The following is a 27,867-nucleotide window of genomic DNA, read 5'->3' as shown; positions in this document are numbered from 1 at the left end:
TACTAAAGGGCGGTGACTAATATTAGATGGAATATAGATTGCACTTGTATTTGATCATATTTAAAGTTGTTTAGGGACCATGCCTTCCGTAAACAAATCGTAGACGATATGATATGAACACGTTGTGTAATAAAATCTCGAGCCTTTAACGTCATTGAGATATTGGATATTTTTATAGATACTTAAATCAATTACCCTGTATGATAAAACATTCACCAGGTGATATATTTCAAACTTATAAGGTATGTACCGTTTTCTTATAATTTTAAAACTTTTGAACTTATTTCAAAATAGCTGCACATGCTGGCGAGCTATTCCTATGTAACAAGGGTTTGTTTTTATTTTATGAACACTTTATATATACGTTTGAGGTAAAGAATGAGAATATGATTAAAATTTTTGATTTTTGATTTTTGTTTCATCGTTCTAAATTTTAATTCCAAAGGATTCCATGATTGTATAAAAATCATTTTTATCGTTTAAAAATAAGCCTGTTAAAAATGTTATAACTGGAAAAATAAACCAACTTTCGTATACAATTGATGAAAATTCATTATTTAGGAAGATGTAAAATATTATTTTAACTAGTGTTCATTTTGATAAATAATTTAGTAACAGTTTAATATGTAGAATTTGAAATAAAATCAGTTCAGTCTGAATCTCTGGTTACTAGAAATGAAATTGAAATAGATTCCATTTATGATTCTCTAGTTACTATCTAGACACGGATAGTTTAAAGTTACAATAATTGAAAAAAAAATTAATCAATATAACTTATACTGATATTATGCAACAGAATAAAATTAAGCTATCAAGGTGTAAACACACGTTGCAAAACTGTTACATATTTTTCTTTCTGCATCAATGTGTTTTGCAAGCGGCTTATTAAGGCTATTTCTAAAACCAATTAAAAAATAGATTATTCTCATGTATCCCAGTGAACTTGAAATTAAGGATATTAGATACCACGGATACATTCAATTAAGGGTAGTACAGTAACATGTCCTAAATTGAACGCTTTATATCTACACCATTCCTTAAAATTGACACTCGGGTGGATCTCTTAAACGCAAGGGTTATTTTACAAGTTCGATTTTCTTCGATTGACAACTGCTGGTGTTGGACATATCCTTTTCCATGCCTATAGACCTAACTAAGTTCATACAAACCTATATATATCAGTGTGTTCTCCTAGTTGTCGTTTTATAAATAAACGAAAGAGAACTAAAACCCTAAAATAACGATAACAGAGGGACTCGTTACGAGGTTTAAGAACTTCGATAGTTCTACAACCACCAAAAGTGAACTCAATTAGTTTATATCAGTGTCTCACCCCCGGTTCATATTGGGGTTCATGTTACTTAGTCTTTAGTTTTCTATGTTGTGCTTTGTGTTTCGTATCTCGGTGTTTGTTATTTGGTCTTTTTAGTGTTTTTCTATATGTTGCCCGTTTTTGTTTTATACTAATAATGAGTTTGAATGTTTTTCAAATATCAAATCCACAGTTTAAAATAAATTGTGCATGCTTCAATTCTTCCTCTGTTAACCATATATATTAACAAAAATATTGAGTTTCTATTTTTGAAAGGTCAACATTCTCTGGTTTCATAAGTTTGCTTAAAAGATATGCAAATTTTACAAATCTTGTATACAAATCAAATATTATGTTATCCCTTTATAAAGTATTGAAATCTTTAAATATTTTCATGATGATGCAAGGCCGCTTTTGCTGGGGATTAACATTAATCATCCATTTATAAGGATATCTGGTCTGATATTTGTCATTCAACAGCCATTCACATCTTTTGCGAATGATCAACACTTCTGCTAAGCAAGAGGTGACTGTCAAATTTCATTAAATGATGTAGCGCAACCATTTAAATATATTAATGGGTTTCATATGAATTTGTTAACCCTATATTAACCCCATGTATTGTACACAATTTACAATAGTTCGATCAAAATGTTTGATTTCTGTCAATAAGTGTAGATTTCAATCAGTTTGGAATCGATTACTTGAGCTGATAAACCCATAATAAGATGACCTTCAAATTTCAGGCATTGTTGGTGGTAATTGCATTTTAGAATTACTTAAGGATTTTTTTTATATTTCTTTACGAAATGACGTTAATGAATGTTTGTAACAAAATGAAGTTTTGTTCCATTCCTTTATAATTTCATAATCAAAAACATTCAGTAGTTCTTAGATTGTTAAATCGATAATACAACCGTTTCAATCCTAAATGTTTTGCAAAGTAAAATCAGAAAAGGAAAATGCACAATGTAATAAATGTATTTTAATGACGTACGTTATAAAGGTTAATAAGCTTTAAAGCTTCAAACTTTTACTCCAACTGCAACATATTTACCTTGCTACAAAATATGGATTTTGGTTATATTTTTAAGTGGTGATACTAATAATTATTTGAAATGTTTACATTTTTAACCACTCTTAAAGGTTGACTACACTATAGAGTTATGGACACCTTGACTTATCCTGTTCAGTAGTAAAACATATGCTGAGAGGTTCAGTGTCCATTTTGGTTGTGCGGGATATATAAATACACAGACACATCCAATTGGAATGGGACGTTAAAAACAGAGAATGCAGCTGTATACTATAAAACCCTCTGACATTACTTCTTTTAGAATTCTGTATATGGCTTGCATGTTGCCAGTTAACATTTCTGGTCATATACAAAATAATTCCCATCTATGTCAAGTGGGCGTACAAAGTTCCAGCTCCTCGTCCAAGTATACGTACTTTATGAAGGTTCGTTGTTCTCGTCTTGAATATACATGAACTATTTGCCAATAGACGTCAATTATAATAAAGCAAACAACTGTCTTAATTCAATCAATCATCGTTTTTAAAAATAGAATTCAAATGAATAGACTTGACATTAATAGCTATTGATTGAGAAAGAGATAGATTTTTTTTCTACTTGACCTTTAATACATTGGAGTGTCGTAACAAGAAATATGAATGAAATATTTTTCAATCATTATGTCAAAAATACGTTTAAGATAGGGTCCTCATTAGAGAGAAAATAAGGTAATGTTTACGCAAACATTATACGACTTAAAAGCTCAAATGCACTGACTGGAAAATTACCTATATATTACATATAGATTATGAAAAATTTGTAATAGTGGATGACGCTCCTTCTTAAAATTTAAATTCTTCAAGGAACTGGATCAAACGATTACATCAAACATTATCTAATAATGCGAAAATTATCAAATTAATAGAAAATTGTTGACAATTTCATAATGTTGCCTTTTCTTCCGTCAAATACACTGTGCGTCTTATCTGAGTGAAAAATGTTGAGTCATTGTCTGAAAAAGAACCAAGATTGCATAATTCGAAAAATATCAATGGGAAAATATATGACAAGGACATATTTTAATTATTGTCTAAATATCCAATAATAAAACGATGGGAAAATACAAATTACAAAACATCTTAGAAAGTACGAAAGAACTACCTACATCTGACTCCTCTGCGGACATAAACGTCCAACATATGACTCCTCTGCGGACATACAGTGGAGATCACTTCTAACCTCTCATTAGAACTGTCAGAATAATCTGTCATAGAACTGTTCTAACCTGTCCTAGAACAGTTCTAGCTAGAACAGTTCTACCCTAGAACTGTTCTAGGTAGAACTGCCAGGATCAGTTCTAGGTAGAACTGACTAAATCAGTTCTAGGTAGAACTGACTAAATCAGTTCTAGGTAGAACTGTCAGGATCAGTTCTAGAGTATAACTGTCTAAAACTGTTCTAGGTAGAACTGTCCAAATCAGTTCTAACCGTAGAACTGTCAGCTGAACTGACTAAATCAGTCAGGACTGTAGAACAGTTCTAAATGACGTCACTACAGTAAGGGCACTTTAGAATTTAGAAGAAATAAATCACTTCCAATTACTTTGCTATTTAATAGCAGATTTTCTATATTTTTTACTAATCAAACGTTACATGTACAAATATCGAAGTGAATTGAAGGTTATCCAACTCATCGGAGAAACATTTTTATAAGATTGCATAGGAAACATCATTGTTTACGTTTCTTCGTTCCCCGTCTTTAACAGTCTCTACATAAAACTCTACATTTAATTCATGGAAGTTTAATCTTAATTTACCTTGTTTACCTTGGATTTACATTCATGATTTAAGATTCTGTTTTGACAAATGTTCAAACGAAAATTGTACAGTGGATGAATTATGGGATATGTTAACGAAAAAAGTGTTGTTAAACGTAAAAAAAACTATGTACCGGTTCATGACTGTTTGACCTCGAATACAAACGAAGTGACTATTTAGTTCTAAAAGACAAGATTATAGGTTATGGTTTTGCTATTGAAATCATTAAAATAATGGTAATCTCTCTCATAATTTAGATATTTTCAACTATTCCTAAGCCGTGTATATATATATTTTACAGGCATTTTCTAAATTTAGGCATTTTGGAAAATGCCTGAAAGTTTTAGGCAATCTATAAAATGCCTGCAAGATTCAGTCATTTTACATAATTATTCCAAAAAACTCGACAATTATTTACCATTTCTCAAAATGTTTGATGACAGAACTGTTACACAATAGTTGTCCTGAACTTTTGTATATATGTTATTGCTTGCTGTTAAATCTGGTTTTAGCACTTCAACTATATACAGTGGAGATCACTTCTAACCTCTCATTAGAACTGTCAGAATAATCTGTCATAGAACTGTTCTAACCTGTCCTAGAACAGTTCTAGCTAGAACGTTTACGTTACATGTACAAATATCGAAGTGAATTGAAGGTTATCCAACTCATCGGAGAAACATTTTTATAAGATTGCATAGGAAACATCATTGTTTACGTTTCTTCGTTCCCCGTCTTTAACAGTCTCTACATAAAACTCTACATTTAATTCATGGAAGTTTAATCTTAATTTACCTTGTTTACCTTGGATTTACATTCATGATTTAAGATTCTGTTTTGACAAATGTTCAAACGAAAATTGTACAGTGGATGAATTATGGGATATGTTAACGAAAAAAGTGTTGTTAAACGTAAAAAAAACTATGTAGGATACATTTGCATTATCTCGTAAATAATCTGGGAGTGTGGAAGTTGGAACGTCAGAAAAATATACTCAATGTGAACATGAATGAAACATTTGTCACTGGACTTTAGGCTACAAACAAAACCAATCATTTTCCTCCTTCAAATTATTCCAAGAAGAGAACTTCTCATACATGTACTTTTCATTTTAAAATAAAGTATATGAATCAGTCATGTGAGTGTTGGATGATGCCGTTAAATAGTTTTGTTTTAAAAAAAAAAAAATCATGAACTACACTGACTTAAAAAGTCACTTTTGGGATGATTCATTATTTAATAATTTAATTTTGGATGTAACGGGTCTCTGATTGGCTGCTGTTATTTTGTTATCAGCCCATAGAAAAAAGTTAGTCATGTGACCGTATCGTCATCAACGTTTTTTCATGGTTTGCCAAGGTTTAAATTGGAAGTTTATAGAATTAAACTATAAGAAATGATTAATATTTTTTTCTGTCTATTCAAAATAACATAAAAAATGTGGTGCATGCACACTGTTAAAAAACCTGCTACTCCCGTTATTCAGTGTGCACCAAATTTTTTATGTTATTTCTTCATAGACAGAAAAAATATTACAGTCATTTCTTAAATAATAATATTATCAATACAGAGAGAAATTAAGGGCGCGCTAAATCGATTTTGAAATTTGGTATTGTCTTTATCATGCAGTATCTATCCTGACGTAGAAATATTATTGGTTTACAATGAGGCCATACATGTATATATTTACATGATAAAGTATATATGTTCAGTTTTGGTTGATGCGGTCAAATAATGTCGTTATTAAAACAACTCAGTCTGATATATCGAAACTACTGAAATTTGTAAGCAATTCAATATTTTGAATATAAAGAGGACATGCTGTCATTTGAATTATACAATCCATCGTGATTGGTTGTTGTCTGCTCTTTGGTCGGGTTGTTGTCGCTTTGACACCTTTCGCTATTTCCTTTCTCAATTTTATAAGTGATTTACTATGCAGCTAAATGTATATAAGTATCTAAATATTTAGATTTACATAATGAAATGTAAATATGGTCAGTTTTGGTTGCTGCAGACACATAATTTTGTTATACCAGTCTGTAACTACTGATATTTGTTTATGATGCAATATTTTGATTTAAAAGAGGACAGCTGACACTGTTAATTGATGCAAAAGAAATTAGGTGTTCCAATATTTCTATCATTTGTATTATACAATCAATCCTTACATAACAATATAACAGATTTATTATGCAACTAAAAGAGTTACATAAAAAAGAGCAATATGGTCAGTTTTGGCTGATGTAGTCATATGTGGTCAGTTTTGGTTGATGCTATCAAATATGGTCAGGTTTGATTGATGCAGACAAATCATTTCAGATATGAAATCTAACGATGTTTGTTTCTGATGCGATATTTTGAATAAAAGTAGGAAATGCTGGCACTCTCAATCGATGAAAATTTTTTTTTGTGGTCGTTAATTTCCAATATTGCAGTTATTTATATACTACAGACCCTCTTGACCTAAAATTATAACTGAAGTACTGTGCAGCTATATAGACTTGCATAAAAAAAAGCAAATATGGTCAGTTTTGGTTGATGCGGTCAGTAGATTTTATTACACAACTAAGTCTAAAGTATGAAAACTACTGATATTTGTTTACGATTAAATACTTTGAATAAAAAGAAGACATGCTGGCACTATAAATTCATGTGAACGAAATTTTAAGGTCATTGTTTTCCAATATTGCTGTAACTTGTACATGTATATTACAGTCCCTCTTGACCTAAAAATATAACTGAAATATATATAATTACTGTGCAGCTATATAAATTTGCAGGAAGAAAAACAAATAAGGTCAGTTTAGATTGATGCGAACAAAGTTTTGAGGTCATTCAGTCTGAAGTATGTTTTTCAATATTGCTGTAACTTGTATATTACAGTCCCTCTTGACCTAAAATTATAACTGAATTACTGTGCAGCTATATAGCTTTGCACAAAGAATGAGCAAATAAGGTCAGTTTATATATAAAAAAGAAGATGTGGTAAGATTACCAATGAGACAACTATCCACAAAAGACCAAAATGACACAAACATTAACAACTATAGGTCACTGTACGGCCTTCAACAATGAGCAGAGCCCATACCGCATAGTCAGCTTAGATTGATGCGGTCAAAAGATTTTATTACACGACTCAGTCTGAAGTATGAAAACTACTGATATTTGTTTACGATTAAATACTTTGAATAAAAAGAGGACATGCTGGCACTTTAAATTCATGCGAACAAAAATTTGAGGTCATTTTTTTCCAATATTGCTGTAACTTGTATTTTACAGTCCCTCTTGACCTAAAATTATAACTGAATTACTGCGCAGCTATATAGATTTGCAGATAGAAAGAGCAAACAAGGTCAGTTTAGATGATGCGGTCAAAATTTTTTTGTATATTAACAGGTCCGTCCGAGGTATGAAAACTACTCGTAAACAGATATCACATTTGTTTAAGATTCAATATTTTAAATTAGAAGAGGACATGCTAGTATTATAAATTGATTGCAAATAAATTTTGAAATTATTCAATTTTTGCCAATATAATTGGTATCATTGCCTAAAAATAAACTGGATTCCTGCAGTATGCAGCTAAATGTATATAGATTTATATGAAGAAATCAAATATGGTCAGTTTAAGTTTATAGTGGATCGATGGCAGATCCAGAGGGGGCGACCCCTTTTTTGGACGATCAATGCATTTGAATGAGGACATAAAGTTGGACCCCCCCCTTTTTTTCCTGAGTTGGGACCCCCGAACCCCCACCCCCTTTTAAAACTGCTGGATCCGCCGGAACAACGTATTACATTATAGATGGTCAGATAATTTTGTTATTTAAAACGAGCAATCCGGACTCCCGGAATGACAAATGTAAAACAATTGAAATAATAATGCCCCCCCCCCCCCCATATTAACGGCCTAATTTATGTAAAAAAAATGAAAGAAAAACAAATAATTATGTAATACATCAACAAAAGAAAATCACTGAATAACAGGCTCCTGACTTGGAACAGTCACATACATGCAGAATATGGCGGGATTAAACATGTTCTCTTGCCGACGAAAAATTTGAAATAAAACCGGCAAAATAGCAAAACTCTTTATAATATTAAAAGATTTCTTAAAAATTATAAATCAATTCTTAGACTAGCCTTAGAATTTATAAATAAATTTTAGCAGTAAGATTTATAAATCAATTCTAGCCGTAGAATTTATAAATCAATTCTAGCCGTAGAATTTATAAATCAATTCTAGCCGTAGAATTTGTAATCAATTCTATACGCAGAACTGTTCTAGAAGTAGAACTGACCAAAGATTTGGTCAGTTCTAGGTAGAACTGTCAGGATCAGTTCTAGGGTAGAACTGTCAGGATCAGTTCTAGGTAGAACTGTCCAAATCAGTTCTAGCTAGAACTGACCAAGTCAGTTCTAGCTAGAACAGTTCTAACCTAGAACTGACTAAAAGGTGTCAGGCTGACAGTTCTACGTACTGTTCTAGAACAGTTCTCCTGACAGATTCTGACAGATTTAATGAGAGGTTAGAACTGATCTCCACTGTATACGTCCAACATATGACTCCTCTGCGGACATATACGTCCAAACAAAGACAAGTACTAGAAACAACGTAAGGACAACATGATTTGGTATAAGTGCACAAGAAGTGGTGTGATTAAACCAATTGATGTACGCACATATTTCCCCTCCGTTTGTCTGTCTAGAAACTATGTCGGTTAAGTAAAACACACAACAAAAACCCTGTACAGTTAATTATATAAGCTATACTATTATCGTGAACAAGGAAAATGATTTTGAATACATGGTCAAAACGGATTTGTTACTAAATGAGACTAGCTAAAGCAGCCTCAACTGTTACTCTCATTTTTTCAATTATGCAAAATTGGCATTGTTAGCAATGCATAGCATGCATTTTATCACTAAGACTTTTTCTTATATATATTTCAGGAGCAATTAATGAAAATGTTTAACGCATACGAATTCTAGTTTAGCTATTGTCATTTCAAAATGTATATATACTATTATAAAAAGAGGCAACCGATACTGTTTCTTGTACTCGACATGTGTTGCGTTCAGATGTCATCAACATTTACATAGTCAAGAATAGTTTGTTTCCAAATAAAAACCTGGATGATATGCATAATTTAATCTATTTCCATTTGTATATATGACGTGTTGTTCTTTCAAACCTAATTTGGCCAATATCTGCATAATACCCCTTTTATTAGTGGCTGTTGGCTGTTAAAAAAAACGATTGCTCAAAAATGTTTTAGTCATAGAACGGTATACGTTAACTTATATCTTGCATATTGGGTGACCGAGGTAACAGTATCTCGGTAGAAATAAAAGTCTCTTGCACTTATTTTTTGGGAGATCTTTAGGTGAACAGTTGCAAAGTATCTGTCCCTACCAAATATACTAGCAAATATAAGTTAACTTTCTATGCAAACTTTTTCGCTTTAATTCCCACCAATACACACTGATTCAAGTCTTCTTCGTGTAGTCTTCGTCCTATCATTTATATTCATCATACAAACAATAAATAAATAGAAAACAAGGGAAATGAAACAATTCACTTGCCCAAAAAATTCCAAAATTCACTCTAATATACTGGGGAAGAGCTTTCACATAATATAAAATAAAAATCTTAATGTACACATATATAAACTTGAATGTGCATTTTAAAAGTGTGAATCTGTATATAAATTTTAATACCATCGCTTAAATTTAACAAAATATCAAATCCGTACCCTTTAAACATTCAAATTTAAATGTGATTTATCTCCTTTTTTACTATAAAATGACAGGTGTGAATTTATAATCATTTGTGTTTTATATCAAGGCGTTACGTTAAAACATTTTAAATAAGCACTATATTGCAGCATGGCCGATAAAACTCCAATGAATATCCTGTAAACATATTTTCTATACCATGCATTTAATACTACTTTAATACTCCTTCGATTTATAAAAGAGGTAATACGCGAGCATGTTTGAGTATACTTGTACATCTGATAAGAGTTATTGTGGACTTACATGACGTAGTTGGCAGAAGTACGCGAGCATGTTTCAGTATACTTATACATCTGATTAGAGATATTGTGGACGTACATGTAGTTGGCAGAATTACGCGAGCATGTTTAAGTATACTTATACATCTGATTAGAGATATTGTGGACGTACATGTAGTAGGCAGAATTACGCGAGCATGTTTTAGTATACTAATACATCTGATTAGAGTTATTGTGGATGTACACGTAGTAGGCAGAATTACGTGAACATATTTCAGTATATATACCAATACATCTGATTAGAGTTATTGTGGACGTACTACATGTAGTTCTCAGAATTTGTTTTATGCTGATAAGGACTACAAGTACTAGTAAATGATTTAGTTCTTTTCTAGAACGTATAAAAGTAAGGACCAAATCAAACTGAATATGATGCATAATACACAGAGTATCGAAATTAACAAGTAAAATTTGCATTTGAGGTTTTTTTTAATATTCTGCAAGTATAAGATATTACAGCATATTGATTTGAAAGAAATTAGTTAGTGCATACTGGACTGAATGCGCAACTTGCTTTTTTTGTTGTTTCAAAATTTGGTAATACTTGAAAGTTAAGGGTGGAGATAGTTCACTAATTTAAACAGTCAAATATCTTCGTAAGGATTACACTATACAAATCCTCGATCCTTGGCTTTCATTTTTTTGTATGAGCTTTTCCGATGAAGGTTGATTTAGAAATGCGCTTCTGATGTAGAAAATTTATAAAGTGTTATATTCATTTCACTAATTAATCTATTCTTAATGATTCCAGAGAGTTGATGACCTTCATGTATATATAACTGGATCCTCGTGCTCGATTATCTCACCATTTTTTCCCCCGTTTTTGTCAATGTTTTACTAAAAAACGCCACTGTAGAAGATGCAATAAACATTGCCAAAAATAAATAAAAAAAATGTTACATGTACAAGGTTTGTTAATTAAAGTCATTGTATGTCAAAGCAATTCACATACATTGCGATAAAATGTTTTGAAGAAAGAAATTGGTTATTATACTTATTATACATATAGTTTTACTTCTAGATGCATCGTACTGTTCTGCCCTTCGTCCCTTTTGATTCGTTACATAATCTTATACAACAATTTGATTTTTTATTTGATTTGTTGGCATGGAATATATGCTACTGGAGCTGGAAGTTATGCAAACGACACTCAATTAATTAATAAATTAATAATTATTAACCCTGACATCGGACAAACATAATATTTTCTATCAGAGTTTTTTTTCCATCCAGTTTTCATCTCTCCAAATACAAAATTTGAATGATTAAATTATAACACAAAGCTGTATCAATGTTCGAGACGTACATGATATATATAAATACGTCATTGACTTTTACACGTATGTGGAAAGGACATTAGTTGAATGACTGTTTCAATCAACTTTTATTGAAGATGTATATTGTATGTAAGTAATACTATACTCCTCAATTTATTCTTTTAAATATTGATCGAGATAAGCAAAGATTTTTATGTCAATGTATTCATACAGAATTAGCTTTAGTACAAAAACGGCTCTAACTTTATGCTACTATAAGGTTTAAAGTTGTTGATCGTCCCAGTATTTGTTTTATAATTCAAACAAGTTAAATGTATACCAGTGATCCGATTGGATAACCGAACATTCATCTTCGATAGCGAGCAATTCTTCGTAGAACATATTATACATAACTAGACGGTTATGTTTTGAATTACGTGAAGTTTATGTTGCGATAAAATAAATAAGTACACTTATTTACATTTTTATGTCGCTTCTATACTTATTGGATTTGTATCTAGGGCCAAGGTAGGTCAATTATTATTGAATTAATTAATTCAAATTAAGTTGGAATGTACATTTCAAATCACTGGAACATAATCATAGATAGTAAATGTGTCGTTAAAGGAGAAAACATTGTACGCATCAAGAATTTATTAAAATTATAGGGAAGTAAATGGATTGAGCGTTATAGTATAGAAGTTTCATTTATGAAGGAAGCTTTAAATATTATATTCACGTTGCAAGGTAGGCTTTCGTTTTAATTTCGTAATGATTTGTCAGTTACTGTAACTGAGTTACTAAAATGAATTAATCACTAAAAAAGATACTTCCTAATTAAGACACGTACTTTGAATTCAAATGTTTTGTCTGTCTATGTTTTTCACCAATTGCAAGTTCTTAATACCTGTATGTTAAAAGTAGATTTATAATTGTTTGTTTGACTTACATAGCAGAGATTTTGGACAGGGAGCTCATACCTGATTACCCTTTCGAAGCACCTGAGATCACCCCAGTTTTTTAGTGGGGTTCGTTTTTCTAAGTCTTTAGTTCTATGTTGTGTGTTTCGTTCTTGAGATTGTCTGTTTGTCTTTTTTCTTTTTTAGCCATGGCGTTTTCAGTTTATTTTTCAATCTATATTATATTAGTTTGAATGTCCCTCTCGTATCGTTCGTCCCTCTTTTATGGAGCTACACATATGGAAAATGCATAGTCTTTTAACATGCCAAACCTACAAATGTTGATGCTTTTGGGATCCTCTTTCAAAATTCTGGATCATAGTCAAATGCAAATGGTATGGAATTATACGCGAGTAAGCAAATTAAAAGAAATGTAGGTCTTATATTCCTTTCTAATTGAACATATATACATGGTATATATATACCAAATACCAAAGCCGATAAATGGCGAGAAACATGTGAGAAATCTTTGATTTGTTTGTCAAACTACAGCATTTGTTTACAAAACTTTGTGCATTATAAGAAAACTTGTCACTGTCGTAATAAGAAATTAATGAGAATGACTAGACTGATTGTGTCAGTATAAGAAATTATCAGCCGATTTGGTCCAGATTTACTGTGTACGTATGGACTATGTATATCTCAAATTCATACAACTTTCCAATTCTCAAGTCCTCATGGGTATTTAACCAAGATTTTAAAAGGTCTTAATTGTGTATTACGTTCAAATATATTATTCTTTATCTATAAAGTTTACTTAAATTTGCCTCAGTTTACTTATGTGAAGTAGCATAATCTATATATTAATAAGGAAATTGGTAAGCATATTTGTACAAGAAATCACTAAGCTAACATTATATTTTAGATTTTAGAACCTAAGTACTAATCGATGAGAGTTTGAACTATCAAATAAATGTCTTGTACGATTCCAATTGAGGTCTGCGGTAGTCGAATCAAAATATTATTGGGCGAAAGAACAGTAAACATTGGCCACGGCGAGATTGATTTTTGAATTTGGTAAATTATACAAGATTTATTTGCAGTTCATGGTTTCGAATGGATTTACATTGATAACATTAAATAGTTACGGTCACTTATGATACAATTAATTCTGAAATGTTAAAAATGTGAATCATTTCCGCGACGAAGCACGCAATTCATAGAGGTATATCTGAATTAATTTTGATATTACCTTAAATGACACGAAGGTGAAAAACGCACGAATAATAATTTTCAATACATAAACAAATAAAGTTTAGTGACATGAATTCATGTTTATATCAATTAACATCTCTAAATGTGACTACATTTTGTTTATAATGACTAACGAATTTGACATTTCATTTGACGGTTAAGCAACATATGTTTTACAAACAACTGCAATGTTGTAAACTGAAGTTAGCAAACATTCTAATAATATCCACGTTTGTGTTTGTTGCTGAAGACAGCACGGCATCGATATTTTTCAAAATATAAAAAAGAAGATGTGGCATGATTGCCAAGGAGACAACTCTTCACAAGATAGACCAAAATGACACAGAAACTAACAACTACTGGTCACTGTGCGGCCTTCAACAATGAGTAGAGTCCATACCGCATAGTCAGCTATAAAAAGGCCCTGAAAGGACAATGTAAAACTATGCAAGCGAGAAAACTAACGGCCTTATTTATTTACAACCAATTAACAAAAACAAATGTGTAGCATATAAACAAACAACAACCACTGACTTACAGGCTCCTGACTTAGAATAGGCCTCAGTGTGTGGGATTCTCGCTGTGTTGAACATCCATTGGTATCTTTAGCTGTTGTCTGCTTTTTTTTGGTAGGATTGTTGTCACTTTGACACATTCCCAGTTTCCATTTTCAACTTTATATTTATTTATACTTATTGTTATATCATACGTCGTTTAAGTCGGTGTCAATGAGATAATGCATGATAACATATACATGATATTCATATTTGATTAGTGTCGGGTTATTTGATAAGTATATATGAGGTCAATATAACAGTTATCTTAGAACAAGCACATTACCCCTCCCCTGACCATAGCTGACAAAAATCAGCTTTCGTATCGGAGGGGGTTTGTTACCTTTTCGTGGGTATTAAACAAGGGCGTCTGATATATCTATCTGTATCCCATACCATAGAGTAAAGCTTCGTGTCAGGCAGCTCTAAGTTGGCTTCTTAATTTAAGGGTTTTCATTTATATTTTTGGAGTGGTCTTTAATCTAAGTATACAGTGCCACCATCTTTAATCTAAATGAAACTCCGGTGACAGGCGATATAATTCTATAAATGATATCGTGTCAATGACAGACTAATTTATATCTTCTTAGTTCATAAGTTCATTAATTTAACATTTTATAACATTTATAAACGTGTAAAGTTCAATACGTATACAGCGAGAAATAACAGGTCTTTCATATTTCAGGGCGCAACAATGCTGTGAGCTGTACATGTACATGTACTTTCGATAATGCTTTGAGCTTTGAGATGAGAATGCTGTGAACTGTGTAACTTAGTAATATTGGACAATTAGTAAAACAAATAATACTCTGCTTCAGGTGAGATGCTTTTTATTTTATCTTTTCAATTTTCTGTTATACAGATTATTGTATTGAAAACCCATTGTCTTGAACTGTTTCTGCTGTTGTTTCATTGATACATTCCCTTTTCCCATTTTCAATTTTATTGAAGATCGTGGATCTACACGATTTAATGAAAAATACCAGTCGACAATTGTTCCGTTAAGTGCTTTCAAATAATGCCAACATAACTTGTTCATATAGTATCACCTGCATCTAACAATGCATCAATTATTTTGGCTTATAATTACAAGCTGTAATTATGCACCATAATGCATTTCCTATTGAAGGTGACACAATTAAGATGCAAATTTCACTTCAACTGATTCAATTCGTCACATGACTTTGATAAATGAGATAAAGCTGTCTGAATACCATCGACTTAATGGATAAATGCAAACTCGATGCAGCATTACAGAAAATAGAATTGTTAATTGTAACAGGACCGGATATAATTTTCTATTGAGGAAACAGGGGGTGGAAAGTTAAACAGTTAAAACCCAACTTATTGTTAGCCTTGTTAACGTTTTCGAATGGTTCTATAGATAAAAACTGTTACTAGTATTAGTATCTGAAACTGACAACATGTGACATGATTGCCTATGCGACAAGTCTGCACCAGAGAACAAATATTGGCAACTGTAGGTCACTGTACGGCCTTCATTAAGTTTATTATTGGTATACGAGACCAGGTATATTCAGATTATTTATAAATGAGATGTTTTTGTCTTTAAATACATGATTCGTGATTTCTTTTTATTAAATACGTCAAATTATTTTCAGCGATATCTTATTCGAAAATATCAGAAATGTGATATATCAGTAACATAGTAAACAATAATCCATTTCAATAAGTAAGCACACTGATTTTGGTACATTGAATTTTAGAAATGTGATATATCGGTTACCTATATACTTAACAATAAATCTATACTTTAAGTTAGAACAATGCTTCTGGTAACGATATAATTCAAAGCTTTATTCAAACCCTCAATCATTTATCTAACCGTTTTCATTATTAAGACTTTTAAAGCTCTTAAAAGTGAGTTTCTTAAAGAAAAAAGTCCACTTCTGTTGGATACAAAGAAGTGGAAGGGTTTCATGATCGAGTACACACATCGTTATCCTCTGGATATAAACGCATTAAATGAACTGCACAACTGTTGTGTAACATAAGATGTTTAAAGGACAGATCCTGCAAATGATAAACAAAACTGATCATTATCTTATCAGATAATTTGCACCTAACATCCTAATTTGGTTAGAGGTTAAATGCAAAACAATAGAAAATGCTAATAAAGGTGTTACCAGATCTGATAAGAAAGATTCTTTGCGTTGTAGGTCACGCAAAAATTTCTTTGATAAATATTTAAATATTTTTGTAGTTGTCTGGAATGTTGCGCAGTAAGAACAAACCCATCGTGGTATATAGTAAACAATGAAACAAAGTAAATAACGACAATTAATACGTCACTGAAATGGACACATAGAAGTAATGCATGGCCTGTATTTGTTTTATATGCAGGTGCATTTTTAAAAATCTTAAACGCTTACGAAGATGCACTGTGTCATCGATTAATGTCTCCATTTCTCGTATGGATACACTGACTTAGCTGTGCAAATGTTCACTTAGGCCAGTTTAATAAAAGTGCTTTAGTTTTGTTTTTATCAATTTGTAAGACTTTCAGTACATATATAAAAATAGGTAAGAAGGCCATTTCAAAAGAAAGAGGAGGAAAGAAATATATTTTTTCAAGCATTTATTAATATATTTTGGTTTGAGATGCCACCTCAACATGTTGTATATATATCTTGCACCCACACCCTTACTTACCCTTCTAGAAACCGTTGTGCTAAAAAATGTGTCTTGACATTTAGTATGAACAGTATATTAATATTTCCTAATAAGTTATATTTATAATGTGCAATCCACATAGAAATTAAGAAAATGTAGGATCCTTGCAAACGACTTAGAGTGCTAGGATAGACCAACGATTCAACTGTTAGGTTAAAACAAGTAATTCTAGTCATATTATCACCAATTAATATCAATTACATGACAAAAGATAAACCAACAATGATAAATTTCCACTCCTTACAAAATATAAACAAGACACCCAGCCTGCGGACACCGACACAAAAACTGATTATCCGGATCAGTTTTATTCATTGAGAGAAATCATAGCATGTCTGTTAAAATGTCATCATTAATAATTTAAGATGATTAAATGGAAACTGTCACTTTGAGTCGTAAGAAATTAATTTCTGCATTGACAAATCAAACATCAAAGCAGGTAAAATAGATTTTCTGTAAAAAGACTTCAAGAGACCGATTATTGTTATTTTATTGGATTATAAATAAACTAAAAGGGTTAATTGCGACTATTTTAATTTTGATATGGATAATAATAAATAATAATTTTATAACTGATAATGACATAGACATGCAAAAATAAATTCTTTGAAGAAATAGTGTCAAACCTTATTGATCAGAAGCTATACATTTATTTGCATTTGAATTTCTCTGTAAAATTCAATTTTTGTCACAACTTTGATCACTTATTAGAAAATTAATAAGTATAATTTCAAAAGTAGGAGAAGATGGGTAGTTTTTACAACTTTTTAAATAATGAAAAATTCCAAGTAGACATTTAAATTTATATATGGAAGTAAAGAATTGTTGTATCTGCATACAGAACACGTCTCGTGTTTGTCCAAGGCAACGGAATCGGACTGTGTTGTAATATAATGGCCATATAAGTAATAAAACCGAAAGAATTGGCGCCATGGTTACGTAAAGAACATTTCGATCTTATTTCTTCAGAGGTTCTCAGTTCAAATAGTTTGTTCGATAATAATAGACAAGAAACTCTCCAATAGATGTCTAAGTACTGCTAAGTACATACTTATTCGTGTATTTTATGACTTTCAAAGTTAACATTCTGACACGAATTTTTCATTCATAGTTACAAATTTTCTTATGCAATGAAACTTTATGTGGATTTAGAATTTGAAGTTTAAAGGTTGGGCGACACTTGGACTATTTATGTTTACGTGGACCATCGATCACCATCTTAAGCAGTTTTGTTGACATGTTTATGTCTTTTCCAATCAATTTGATGGTAAAATAACTTGTATAACAGGGAACTTTAATGTATACCACCCATGTAATAGCTTGTTTTTTAATGTCTTTGGCAACCAACATCTGTGTTAGGAAGTTATCATTTTTAACCATCTTTTTAAAGTTAGGTTAAGGGACGACATCAAAAGTTCAATGTAGGATAAAAAAACTTAATTCAGATAGTTTTTTAATTACCCCCTACCCTCCTCTTAACTTAACTTGGGGGAAAATTGATTAACCCATATGGATATATGTAAAATAGATGTAGGATAAACAAAACTTGCAGTAAATTTAACCCCCACCCCAAACTATTTGAATTAAGTTTTTTTTATCCTTCATTGATCTTTTGATGTCGTCCTTTAGTACATATTTAAAAAAAATGTTAAAGAAATAAAAAAAAAAAACATGTCGGGACCTTTCTCAACCAGCTAAACGATACAGTATTTTTTTTAAATATTGCTGAAGGCCATACGATGGGTCTAAGTTGCTTACTACTGGATTTTAACTCTCTTGGATAGTTGTCTCATTGGCAATCATACCACATCTCCTTATTTTTTTTATATATAATCTACTTTAATATTGTAAAAATGTACGTCGATATATTCATTCCTGCTAGAATATTAATTTCTTACTATGCCCCAACGTGTCAACCTATTGCAGGTTGAATTATTTCTTATTTAAACTACACTTTGTGGAAAAAAAACTACTTAATGCAATGCTTTTGTAGGTAACAAAGTGTTGTGAAGAGACATTTGAAGAAAAAAAACATAAAACAAAAAGTATATCAATACAAACGGTATAATAAACCTAAAGGGTTTTCCTATTTAAACGAACATATTTAAAAAATTTACTTGCTGAACTTTCACATATGAAGATTTATAACGAAGCATGTATATATAAGATGGTGTCACTTCTAAGTACAGGTGTCAGGATTTTACAATTAAAGTAACATGACAACTATAGCTAGACACTTTTCATTAATGTATTGTCAATCTCTTGTTGTCTCTCCTTAATAATCTATATACAGCTGTACAACTTTGCTTTTTCGCCATCAGTCTTGGTATCGGCTACGAAACTTAACAACCTTAAATACAATGTAATGCATTTAAAAGGCATGTAAACACTTGAGTTGCAAGGACTTATATTGCCCTACTCAAAGTTTGAAAACATGCATTACAAACCCCATATATTAAACAGCGGTTCGAAACTGCAAATTGGCTAAATGATCAATATAAAGTTGACATTCCTTATATCAGCCTATAAATGACTACCTTCTTCTTCTTTTCTGTAACTTCCTTTTACTAATGAGGAGCACATCCAATAAGAACTACCTTTAACTTGTTATAGAATAACATATATGATGTTTTAATACTTTTATCTTATATATTGAATTATATTTTTATAAGACTCCATTTACAAAGTTTATGGCTATGAAAAATGTTGTTAGTCGTTTCAAATTGTAAATGCAAAATTGATTTATAACCTAATTTCATAACTAGGTACCATAAAAAGACCATGAAAACACAATTTTATATGCGTATAATTATTATAGGGAAGTTTATCGAATAATAAATAAGTTTGTGTGCGTTTTATCATTTCATAATAATATTGCACTATGTTGCTTCAATATGATCGTCTGTTATCTTTGGAGTATTTCCCCATTATGAATATTAAAACAATATAAAAAGTAATAAGTGCAAGAAAGTTGGCATCTTAATAGTATTTTTACTCAATAGAGTCAATTCTCATGGATATTTTTACGTTTCGTAGCTGCCTAAGTGCTAAAAAATCGTATTCTATTATATGAAAGTTATAATAGTTGTTTTAAACTGAACACACGAACTTTTACTGTGCTTAAATACGTTAAATTAATGAACCTTTGTTCGTTGCTCAAAAGCATTATGATCGATAACATGGAATCTACGACAGTCTAAGCATACAAATACCAAAACTATTTTTATTACCTACGAATAATTAAAACTTTTGTCTGGAATAAGTAGGTGCAATAAAAGCAATAATATTTACTGGTGTACTGTTGTTTACAGACTATAAATGAAGATTAGGAAACAATTGAATGGAAAGGGAAATGTATACGCCCTCAAGATTAATTTAAACATTAAAACTACAAATACTTGGTCAATCATAGCGGTTCTTTTAATAAATAAGATCAAGATAGGATCGCTCAGATCGTTGTTATCGATTGGTCCGATCACTGTGATTGATACGGTAGTTCTATTACCTTCAGGCATTCACAAGCAATTGCAAGTCTAACTTCGGGACGTGCATTTGTTAAAAGTTGTTTGAAGGAGATAGGGTTAATTGGAATTCTGTGCATATTTTCCCAATTTAATTTGGAATTACAAATTAGGTAAGATTTGTTTTTATACAGTGGTTTGATTGGAATTCTGCGCAATTCTTTCCAATTTAATTTGGAATTACAACATAAGGTAAGCATATTTTTTTCTTCATAGAAATATGCATATTTGTTTAATTTTCAACCGAGCTGCATCCTTGATCATGTTTGTATGTTATATGCCGAGTTCAGGTCCTTGTTTACATTATCTTTCGCTTTGTCATGCCATAGGTTGACATAAAAGAAGTTTTGAAACACAACAGAAGAACTTAATAGATCAGCCCTGTACCATCAAATCTGAAGGAGATATTGACTATAATAGATAGGTTATAACAATACAAAGTAAATAAGTAAATATTGTCAAAGTAATCTTAGTAGTTCGCATTGTTCTTGGGAACAAAATAATGTTTGTTTAACACCGCCTCCTATTGCGTCTGAAATCTTTTTTGTGTCTGTGCATTGAATCGAGTGCACCAAGATAATTACGTATACATGGGCACAAACAATTAAATATATATTTAAATTTTAGAATATACGATAGAAAAATAATACAAAGTCTACATATTTTCGTCAAGGATCTGTTTGAAGTTGTATATCTGATTTAACTATTTTTGATATCAAATGTTGTATTTTCTTTTGTAATTGAATTCGAGACGTATAGTATTTCATCTTTAACTGGACTACGGTTCATATATACAACTCGATTATTTCCTTCTTTTGTGGTGGTGAATTAAAACCGTTTCTCTCTAACATGATATATGTTTGCAAGTCAGTGCAGTGTGAAGTTTCCTTTTGACTATGTCTTCTATGTACGATATATAAACTTTTAACATTTAATTTATCATACTTGTATTGCTTGCACAAATGAATTTTAAGTTTTATGCAAACTTATTTTTGAAAATCACTGAACTCTGCGGAATTAAAACTTTTTACCATAAATTGATCTACATTTGATAGCTGTGTGTCATTGACCAGAGTATTTTTTATTTTTTATTCGCATTTTAGTGAATAGAACGTAATAATTGTTGATAAATAACCTTAAAACTGATGATGACAAAATCACAAAGAGGCTCTCAGGTAGCAGATACTTATCTCTGCAAGCAAATAGTCTTCGAACACCTGAGACAATGGTCACATTAAACATAATCCGTAAACTTCTAATGTACATCATCTGCGTGTCATTTTAGAAGCAAAAATATTATTGTCTAAACTTGTAAACCTAAATTACCGTTGACACCCGAACACAATAGGGAGGAAGTTTAGTATATCTCGGTGTTTATCTATTGTTTTGTTAAGTTAATAACTTAATCTGTTATTTTTGATACCTTTATTAAAGATAAATTACATATCGGGTCATCTTTCGGGTAATCACAATAAAGGTTATGGAAAAATCCTTCGTCATTATTTAGATTAGGTATACTATCGGTGTGAAATGGTCCTATTGTTAAACCATAGGTAGGTGAGATAAAATTTCTTATTATCTGAAAAAGTCAAGTCTTTGTACAAAGGTGAAAGAATTGTCACAATGCCTTAGAATCGATCTCGGACCTACGGCGAACTTAGATATGGGGCCAATTAACCTTTATATACCAAGGTAAATATTACAATGTATGTTTAGACAGGTTAAGAAATAAGTAATGAGATTTTTTGTCATCAATTATTAACCATCATCTGCGGATAAACTGTCCAATATTTGTGTGGTAGAAAAAACACATGATAGTATTTAAACGTCTTAGCTTCGGACATACAGCCTTGTACATAATAATATCTTCCAAATGCAGAGATTTTAAGGAATCAAATGCAGGTAAATACATTTTAAAGTAAAACATTTTGACAATTTACAAGTAAATCGAATGCACCATATAAACTTTTGTTTACATCTTCAATATAACTGCGGTAGATCTATATTCAGTGACACGACAGGAGAATATCAAACTGTTAAAAATGCTATAATAACGATAGTTTGATATCTAAAAACTTATACAAGTAAAAAATATAACTGCGCCTTTATACATGTATATATTAAGTATACTTTATGCACTAGAGTACACATAGGGAGCGACTGAATTGGCCATACCTATTTTAACGCTAGTTGCACGTCAATTGTATTAATTTATTATAGCACAAAGTTTTCATGCAAGGTGTTTAATCTTTGTATGCAAAACAAGATTAAATTCTTTTCTTATTTCTTTATGGTAAACCACAGAAGAACGATTTCATGGATTATTTAAGTAACTTTATAAGCAAATGAGGTTTTTATATTTTAACGATTCATCGACCTTAATCTAAATATTATGAATTATTTTTTTCAAATAAATACTTACCAGAGTCAAAATCGGATTAAAATTTAGGTTTAGATTGAGAGGCTTTGAAGATATAGTGATTAGGAGCGGTTAAATTAATGCTAGTTGATCCCTTAAATGCATAATGAATTTTATAGATAGGACGTTTATTTTTGATATAATAAGCAAAAGATTTCATGAAAACAGTTTAGCCAGTCGAATGCGACAGAAGACAATGATTTCCTTCAAAGATTTGTGTCCACATTCCTTCTTCCATTATCGAGTAAATCAGCTACATTGAGGCAAGGACTTATATACGTCCCTGATTGAGGAATGTGGCCACAAATCTTTGTTGTAAAATTATCGTCATATTGTAAAATTATATCATGAATTATTTCAGTACTATTTAATATTTTTTATGGAATTTATTTGTCAATAGTAATTTATAACAGCATTCAATAGACTTATTGACTCCCTGTCTGGTTGTATACTTTAAAATTTCATTATAACCAATAAAATCAAATTTGCTTTCGATTTTATCAACAAATATATTTACAATTTAAATACAGTTGCAATTTTGTAACTTAGTTATGAACATTATTATTAGAAAATTAAAATCTGATAACAAATTTGTTTCAATATATTTTTTTCTTGATGGATATCTAATTTTTCTATTAAACCAAATAGTTATATACTACATTTTAAAAGAAACAGATTATTAATGCAATAAATATATGTCATGCTTTATGCCAAATTTGACATAAATCCCACAGGCAAATTGTGTTACCCATTCAAAATTACCAATCATCTATGTCTGTTGTTGAAGAGTCTCACTCGATTAAACAGTCTGTGATGTAAGAGATCTATAAGTTGCCGTGTGCAGTCTTGCATCGCACACGAAAAATCGTTATACTGTTTGGAAAGCGAACATTCACCTTGGACTAAGATTTGTTTAAGTTTATTACTAAGTTTTGGCATCTCCAATTAGTACGGTTAAGATAGAATAGTCTTTCAGGTAAGACCATTTTACTGTTAAACTTTTGTAAATATCAGTTGAAGGTTTAAAAAATATATATTAATCAACAAAACGCTTAACTTTTTGGGCCTTGGCATCTACCGGATATTTAACCACTAAATAGCGCTGCATTATTTACAAATTCCTTTGAAACCCCCACGTAAATGATATTATTGGAGTATAATTGACTTGAATTATTAATTGTTAAGTTTCAGTTTTCGTTTATATTATCCTGTTTTTTAAACATGAAAGTTACACCAGTAATATGGTAATATTCTACATATAGGGCGATCATGGTGTATTTTGACAAGTCTTTTCTATTCTAATGCATAATAATGATTATATGCAGAGTTTGTAATTAAATCTGATACATTAATGACTATAGAAATTAAACACCGTTATATAATTTCAAGTGGCATATTGCTTCTAGACTTGTCAATATTTGGCGTATAAGTAGGTAAAGAGAGCAAATATTTGTCAAAAGGAAGTTGCCGTAAATGAAAATAATCTTTCTGTATTTCTGTTGAAAATTAAGACGTGTATGTCTTTGTTCCAATTTTTTAAGTTCAACAGAACCAACAATTTAATGGATATCATGAATTAAACATTTAATTGTTGTTTAAATGTTTTGTATTTTTTTCTTCTAAATCAGACCTGGTTCGTTCGTACATACATTCTTTAGTTCTGGATATGCCTTTGATATTGGCTGATGGTCATAAAAAGGACTAAAATACAACTAACATAGTTGTATATAGTTGTTAATGTTTGTGTCATTTTGATCTCTTGTGGATAGTTGTCTCATTGGCAATCATACCACATCTTCTTTTTTATATAGACACATTGTACAATGCGTCGGCAAAATATACATAAGCCCTCTGTTCTCAGATCGAGTGTACTCTAAAAATCTGAGGTTTTGTAAGAACTTAAAAAATCCAGTATTGCTCAATTAAAGTCCTGTTCAATTGACCTTTTAAATGTTTACTAATCTAAATTTAATCATGCTTTTAGTCCACCGAAATGTATTACCCAGTTCTCAAACAGAAAAGTTATTTCACTTTAATTTGAATAAACTCAAGAGTCTATTGTACTCAGAAAAATCATCGTAAGATGATTATTTAAAGTTCAACTTTTAATAAATTGAAATCTAGAAAGATAAACAATTTGTTACGTATATGAACAGATTAAGAAACCTCAAAATAAGAGAAGAATTATTTTCCTTGAATAAAAGTTTTTAAATATACATAACAGTATATTGTTTGTGACATTTGAGATTGTCCATTGTGTCAAAGTATTTTCTCAGGTGTGGAGATTTTCAACTCTAAAAGCAACATAAAAGTTTATTTTAATGAAGCCCTCCTCCGTTGATAATTATAGACTCGTTCATTTATATATAGAAATCTCTCATTTTGTCGTGTACTCATGTATCGTATAGATACGACTTCGGAAAGTATTTAATTGGATTTTACCAAAGTAAGACGTGAACAGTTTATATATACTAGTATCTAGATTTAATTTGTCTTTATGGGAACCAAAAAATAAGAAAAACTGAAATTAAGTGAAACAAAATTTTGAAGAGGAAAATTTATTTATGCTTTGGAACTGCGGATTAGAAATGTTTAACGAACATTTTATGTAAAAAATAATAATTATTTTTCGAAATTTGTTTTGTAAACTTTTCTTGTTTACCTAATTTATCAGTGAAACAGCTGTGTAACATGTATCCGTATTTATACAGGTCTGTATCTCATACAATCTGTACAAAACAGTATACAAATACATGTATTGAAAGCACTCTATACAAATAAACAGTATTGAATTTGGCATAAAAGAATTAGCTGTGCTTTTGACAGGCAAAAAGTGAACATCATAGTGTAATCTTTACTTAATATTGAATAGTTAACGCTTAACGGTATGCATGCCAAATCATACCATTACCTTATTATTTGCTAATGTTTATTTTTACAGCTTTGTGAAGAATTGTTTGTGTAGCTTAACTTCTACAATTCAAGTGCATCGTTTATTTCATAATGTTCACACGTAATTTTCTCACACAAAATGACTTTTAAATATAATGCGCCAGGTAATCCAGTTTCGAGAAAAGCATATATGGTTTGCATGGGTCTACGAAGATCGTCTAAATCTTATTCTTGAAAATAGGATATAATAATTAATGATCATGTATATCTTTATAAAGCAAGAGTAGCTACTAGTATAAACAACAAAGGTCCTGTATAATTTGTAAAATATATGTAACAATGATTCGTATCTTTTACAGATGGACGGCACAGAGGCGGTTACCGAAATACCAGTGTGGTTTACTGGAACTCAGCGCTGGGTGACTGGTTTGACTAAACGAACAACGTGCGATGACGTCATTTATGCGCTACTCTACAATGACGGAAAACACGAAGACGAAAGAACAGACAAATATACAGTTTATGAAAGATGGAGAGATGTGGAAAGACCGTTACAAGGACGAACCAAAATTCTAAAAATATGGAAGGCTTGGGATGAAGAACAGAGAAATGTTCAACTTTCAATGAGACACGTTGACGAATTTGATGAATACGGTGAATTCCTACACGCTAGACGGCACCGGCGGCGATCGCGTCACAAAACACGTGATGGACATAGTAGTCATCCCAAAGAAAGCACCCATAAACACAAGTCCTCTGGTAGATTGAAATCAATTGACGATTTAGCAAAAACAGTGATTAAACAAGAACGAAAACTACACGATATGGGTTATAGATTGGAAGGAATAGATAAGGAAATAGAATTATACGAAACAAACGTACATCAGACTCGAATGCAAACCAATGGCACGGATTATGTTCAAGATGCTTATTTAAAAGGGGGTTTGGAGGATAGCATGGATGAATTTCTTCGAAAGATTGGCCCAGATAGTTTAGAAATGTATATCGAATTTTGTGAACGAGTTCTTCAATTAGAATCCAAAATCAAAAAGGAGAATTCTATAGTTCAGGAATTATCCTACCAAATTAACGAAGAAGCCTCCTTCAATCAAGCATTTTGTGGTGACGTTAACGTTTTTGAAAAAGAATTCTGCAACAGTGAACTCGAAACAGAACTCTCGAGTTTACAGGCCGAACTTAATAGAATTGTATCTGCTAATATGATGCAGAAATATGAGGCAGCTGAAATTGCTCGTGAAATAGACACGTGTGATAAAGTATTATCAGATAAACAAAAGACAATTCAAACACTTCAAAAGGAACTGGAAATATTAGACCGATTTGAAAATGAAAACAAAGTTTCGAGTGAAGTGCAAGATAATAGGGCAGCCGATTTACCTTCGAACTCTTCTGCAGACTATGTAAACATAGACAATATTTCAATGGTGCCTAGTCAGGATTATGCTTTTACTTCCGGTGCATCCGGTGTTTCGGGTCAAACAAATGATCCTTTTAAAAAGAGTTTCATTGACAACGACGATACATTTTCGATCGACACAGACAATACATCCAACGACTCCCAATTTGGGTATAGTAAAGAAAGTACACCTAAAAATGGACACCGGCGGAATTGTTTGTTTATTCCGCATGGAAAAATGTTTGACGATAGTTTAATTAGTGAAAGAATTAAATCTGAGATTTATTCATATAAGTCTAGATCCGAATGTCACTTAAAAAATGATGGTTTTGTTAGTGCTACAATGAACAATAATTCCCGGTCAGATTGTTGTGCCAAAGTTGTTGACGACGATTCAAATTCAGATACAGGACTTAGTTCTATGCATAGCGACGATGCCACAACGCCGTACAATTTTCTAGAAACACTAGTATAAACATTCTAGGCATAGTGACGATGTCACAACGCCGTACATTTTTCTAGAAACACTAGTATAAACATTCTAGGCATAGTGACGATGTCACAACGCCATACGTTTTTCTAGAAACACTAGTATAAACATTGACCAAGGTTTACTCAAAAGTTGATTAATTATGCAGATGTTTCTTGGGAGTTACACTCCAACTTCTATCGTCACACACAGTGGGAAATCTTTTTTGGAAAAGGGTGTAATCATGTAATGAGATATTTAAATGTG

At 31.2% G+C, this 27,867-nt stretch overlaps 1 protein-coding gene across 8 annotated transcripts; it reads left to right on the top strand.

Moving 5' to 3' along the window:
- Positions 1–27,867, top strand: LOC134685679 (ras association domain-containing protein 9-like). Of its 8 annotated transcripts, none has more exons than XM_063545644.1 (3): positions 1–242; positions 14,874–15,006; positions 26,074–27,867. In XM_063545644.1, the coding sequence occupies exon 3, from the start codon at positions 26,074–26,076 to the stop codon at positions 27,604–27,606; it is 1,533 nt and encodes a 510-aa protein (XP_063401714.1). In that variant the 5' UTR covers positions 1–242; positions 14,874–15,006; the 3' UTR covers positions 27,607–27,867. The 8 variants fall into 8 exon arrangements, with proteins under 8 accessions (XP_063401714.1, XP_063401716.1, XP_063401715.1 ...); XM_063545646.1 differs by lacking the exon at positions 1–242 and adding an exon at positions 11,896–12,009; XM_063545645.1 differs by lacking the exons at positions 1–242; positions 14,874–15,006 and adding an exon at positions 20,309–20,516.

Source organism: Mytilus trossulus, chromosome 9 (genome assembly GCF_036588685.1).
Source record: "Mytilus trossulus isolate FHL-02 chromosome 9, PNRI_Mtr1.1.1.hap1, whole genome shotgun sequence".
Lineage (NCBI taxonomy): Eukaryota > Metazoa > Mollusca > Bivalvia > Mytilida > Mytilidae > Mytilus > Mytilus trossulus.
The sequence above is the reverse complement of the archived record's forward strand: the minus strand, read 5'-3'. Positions and strand labels throughout refer to the sequence as shown.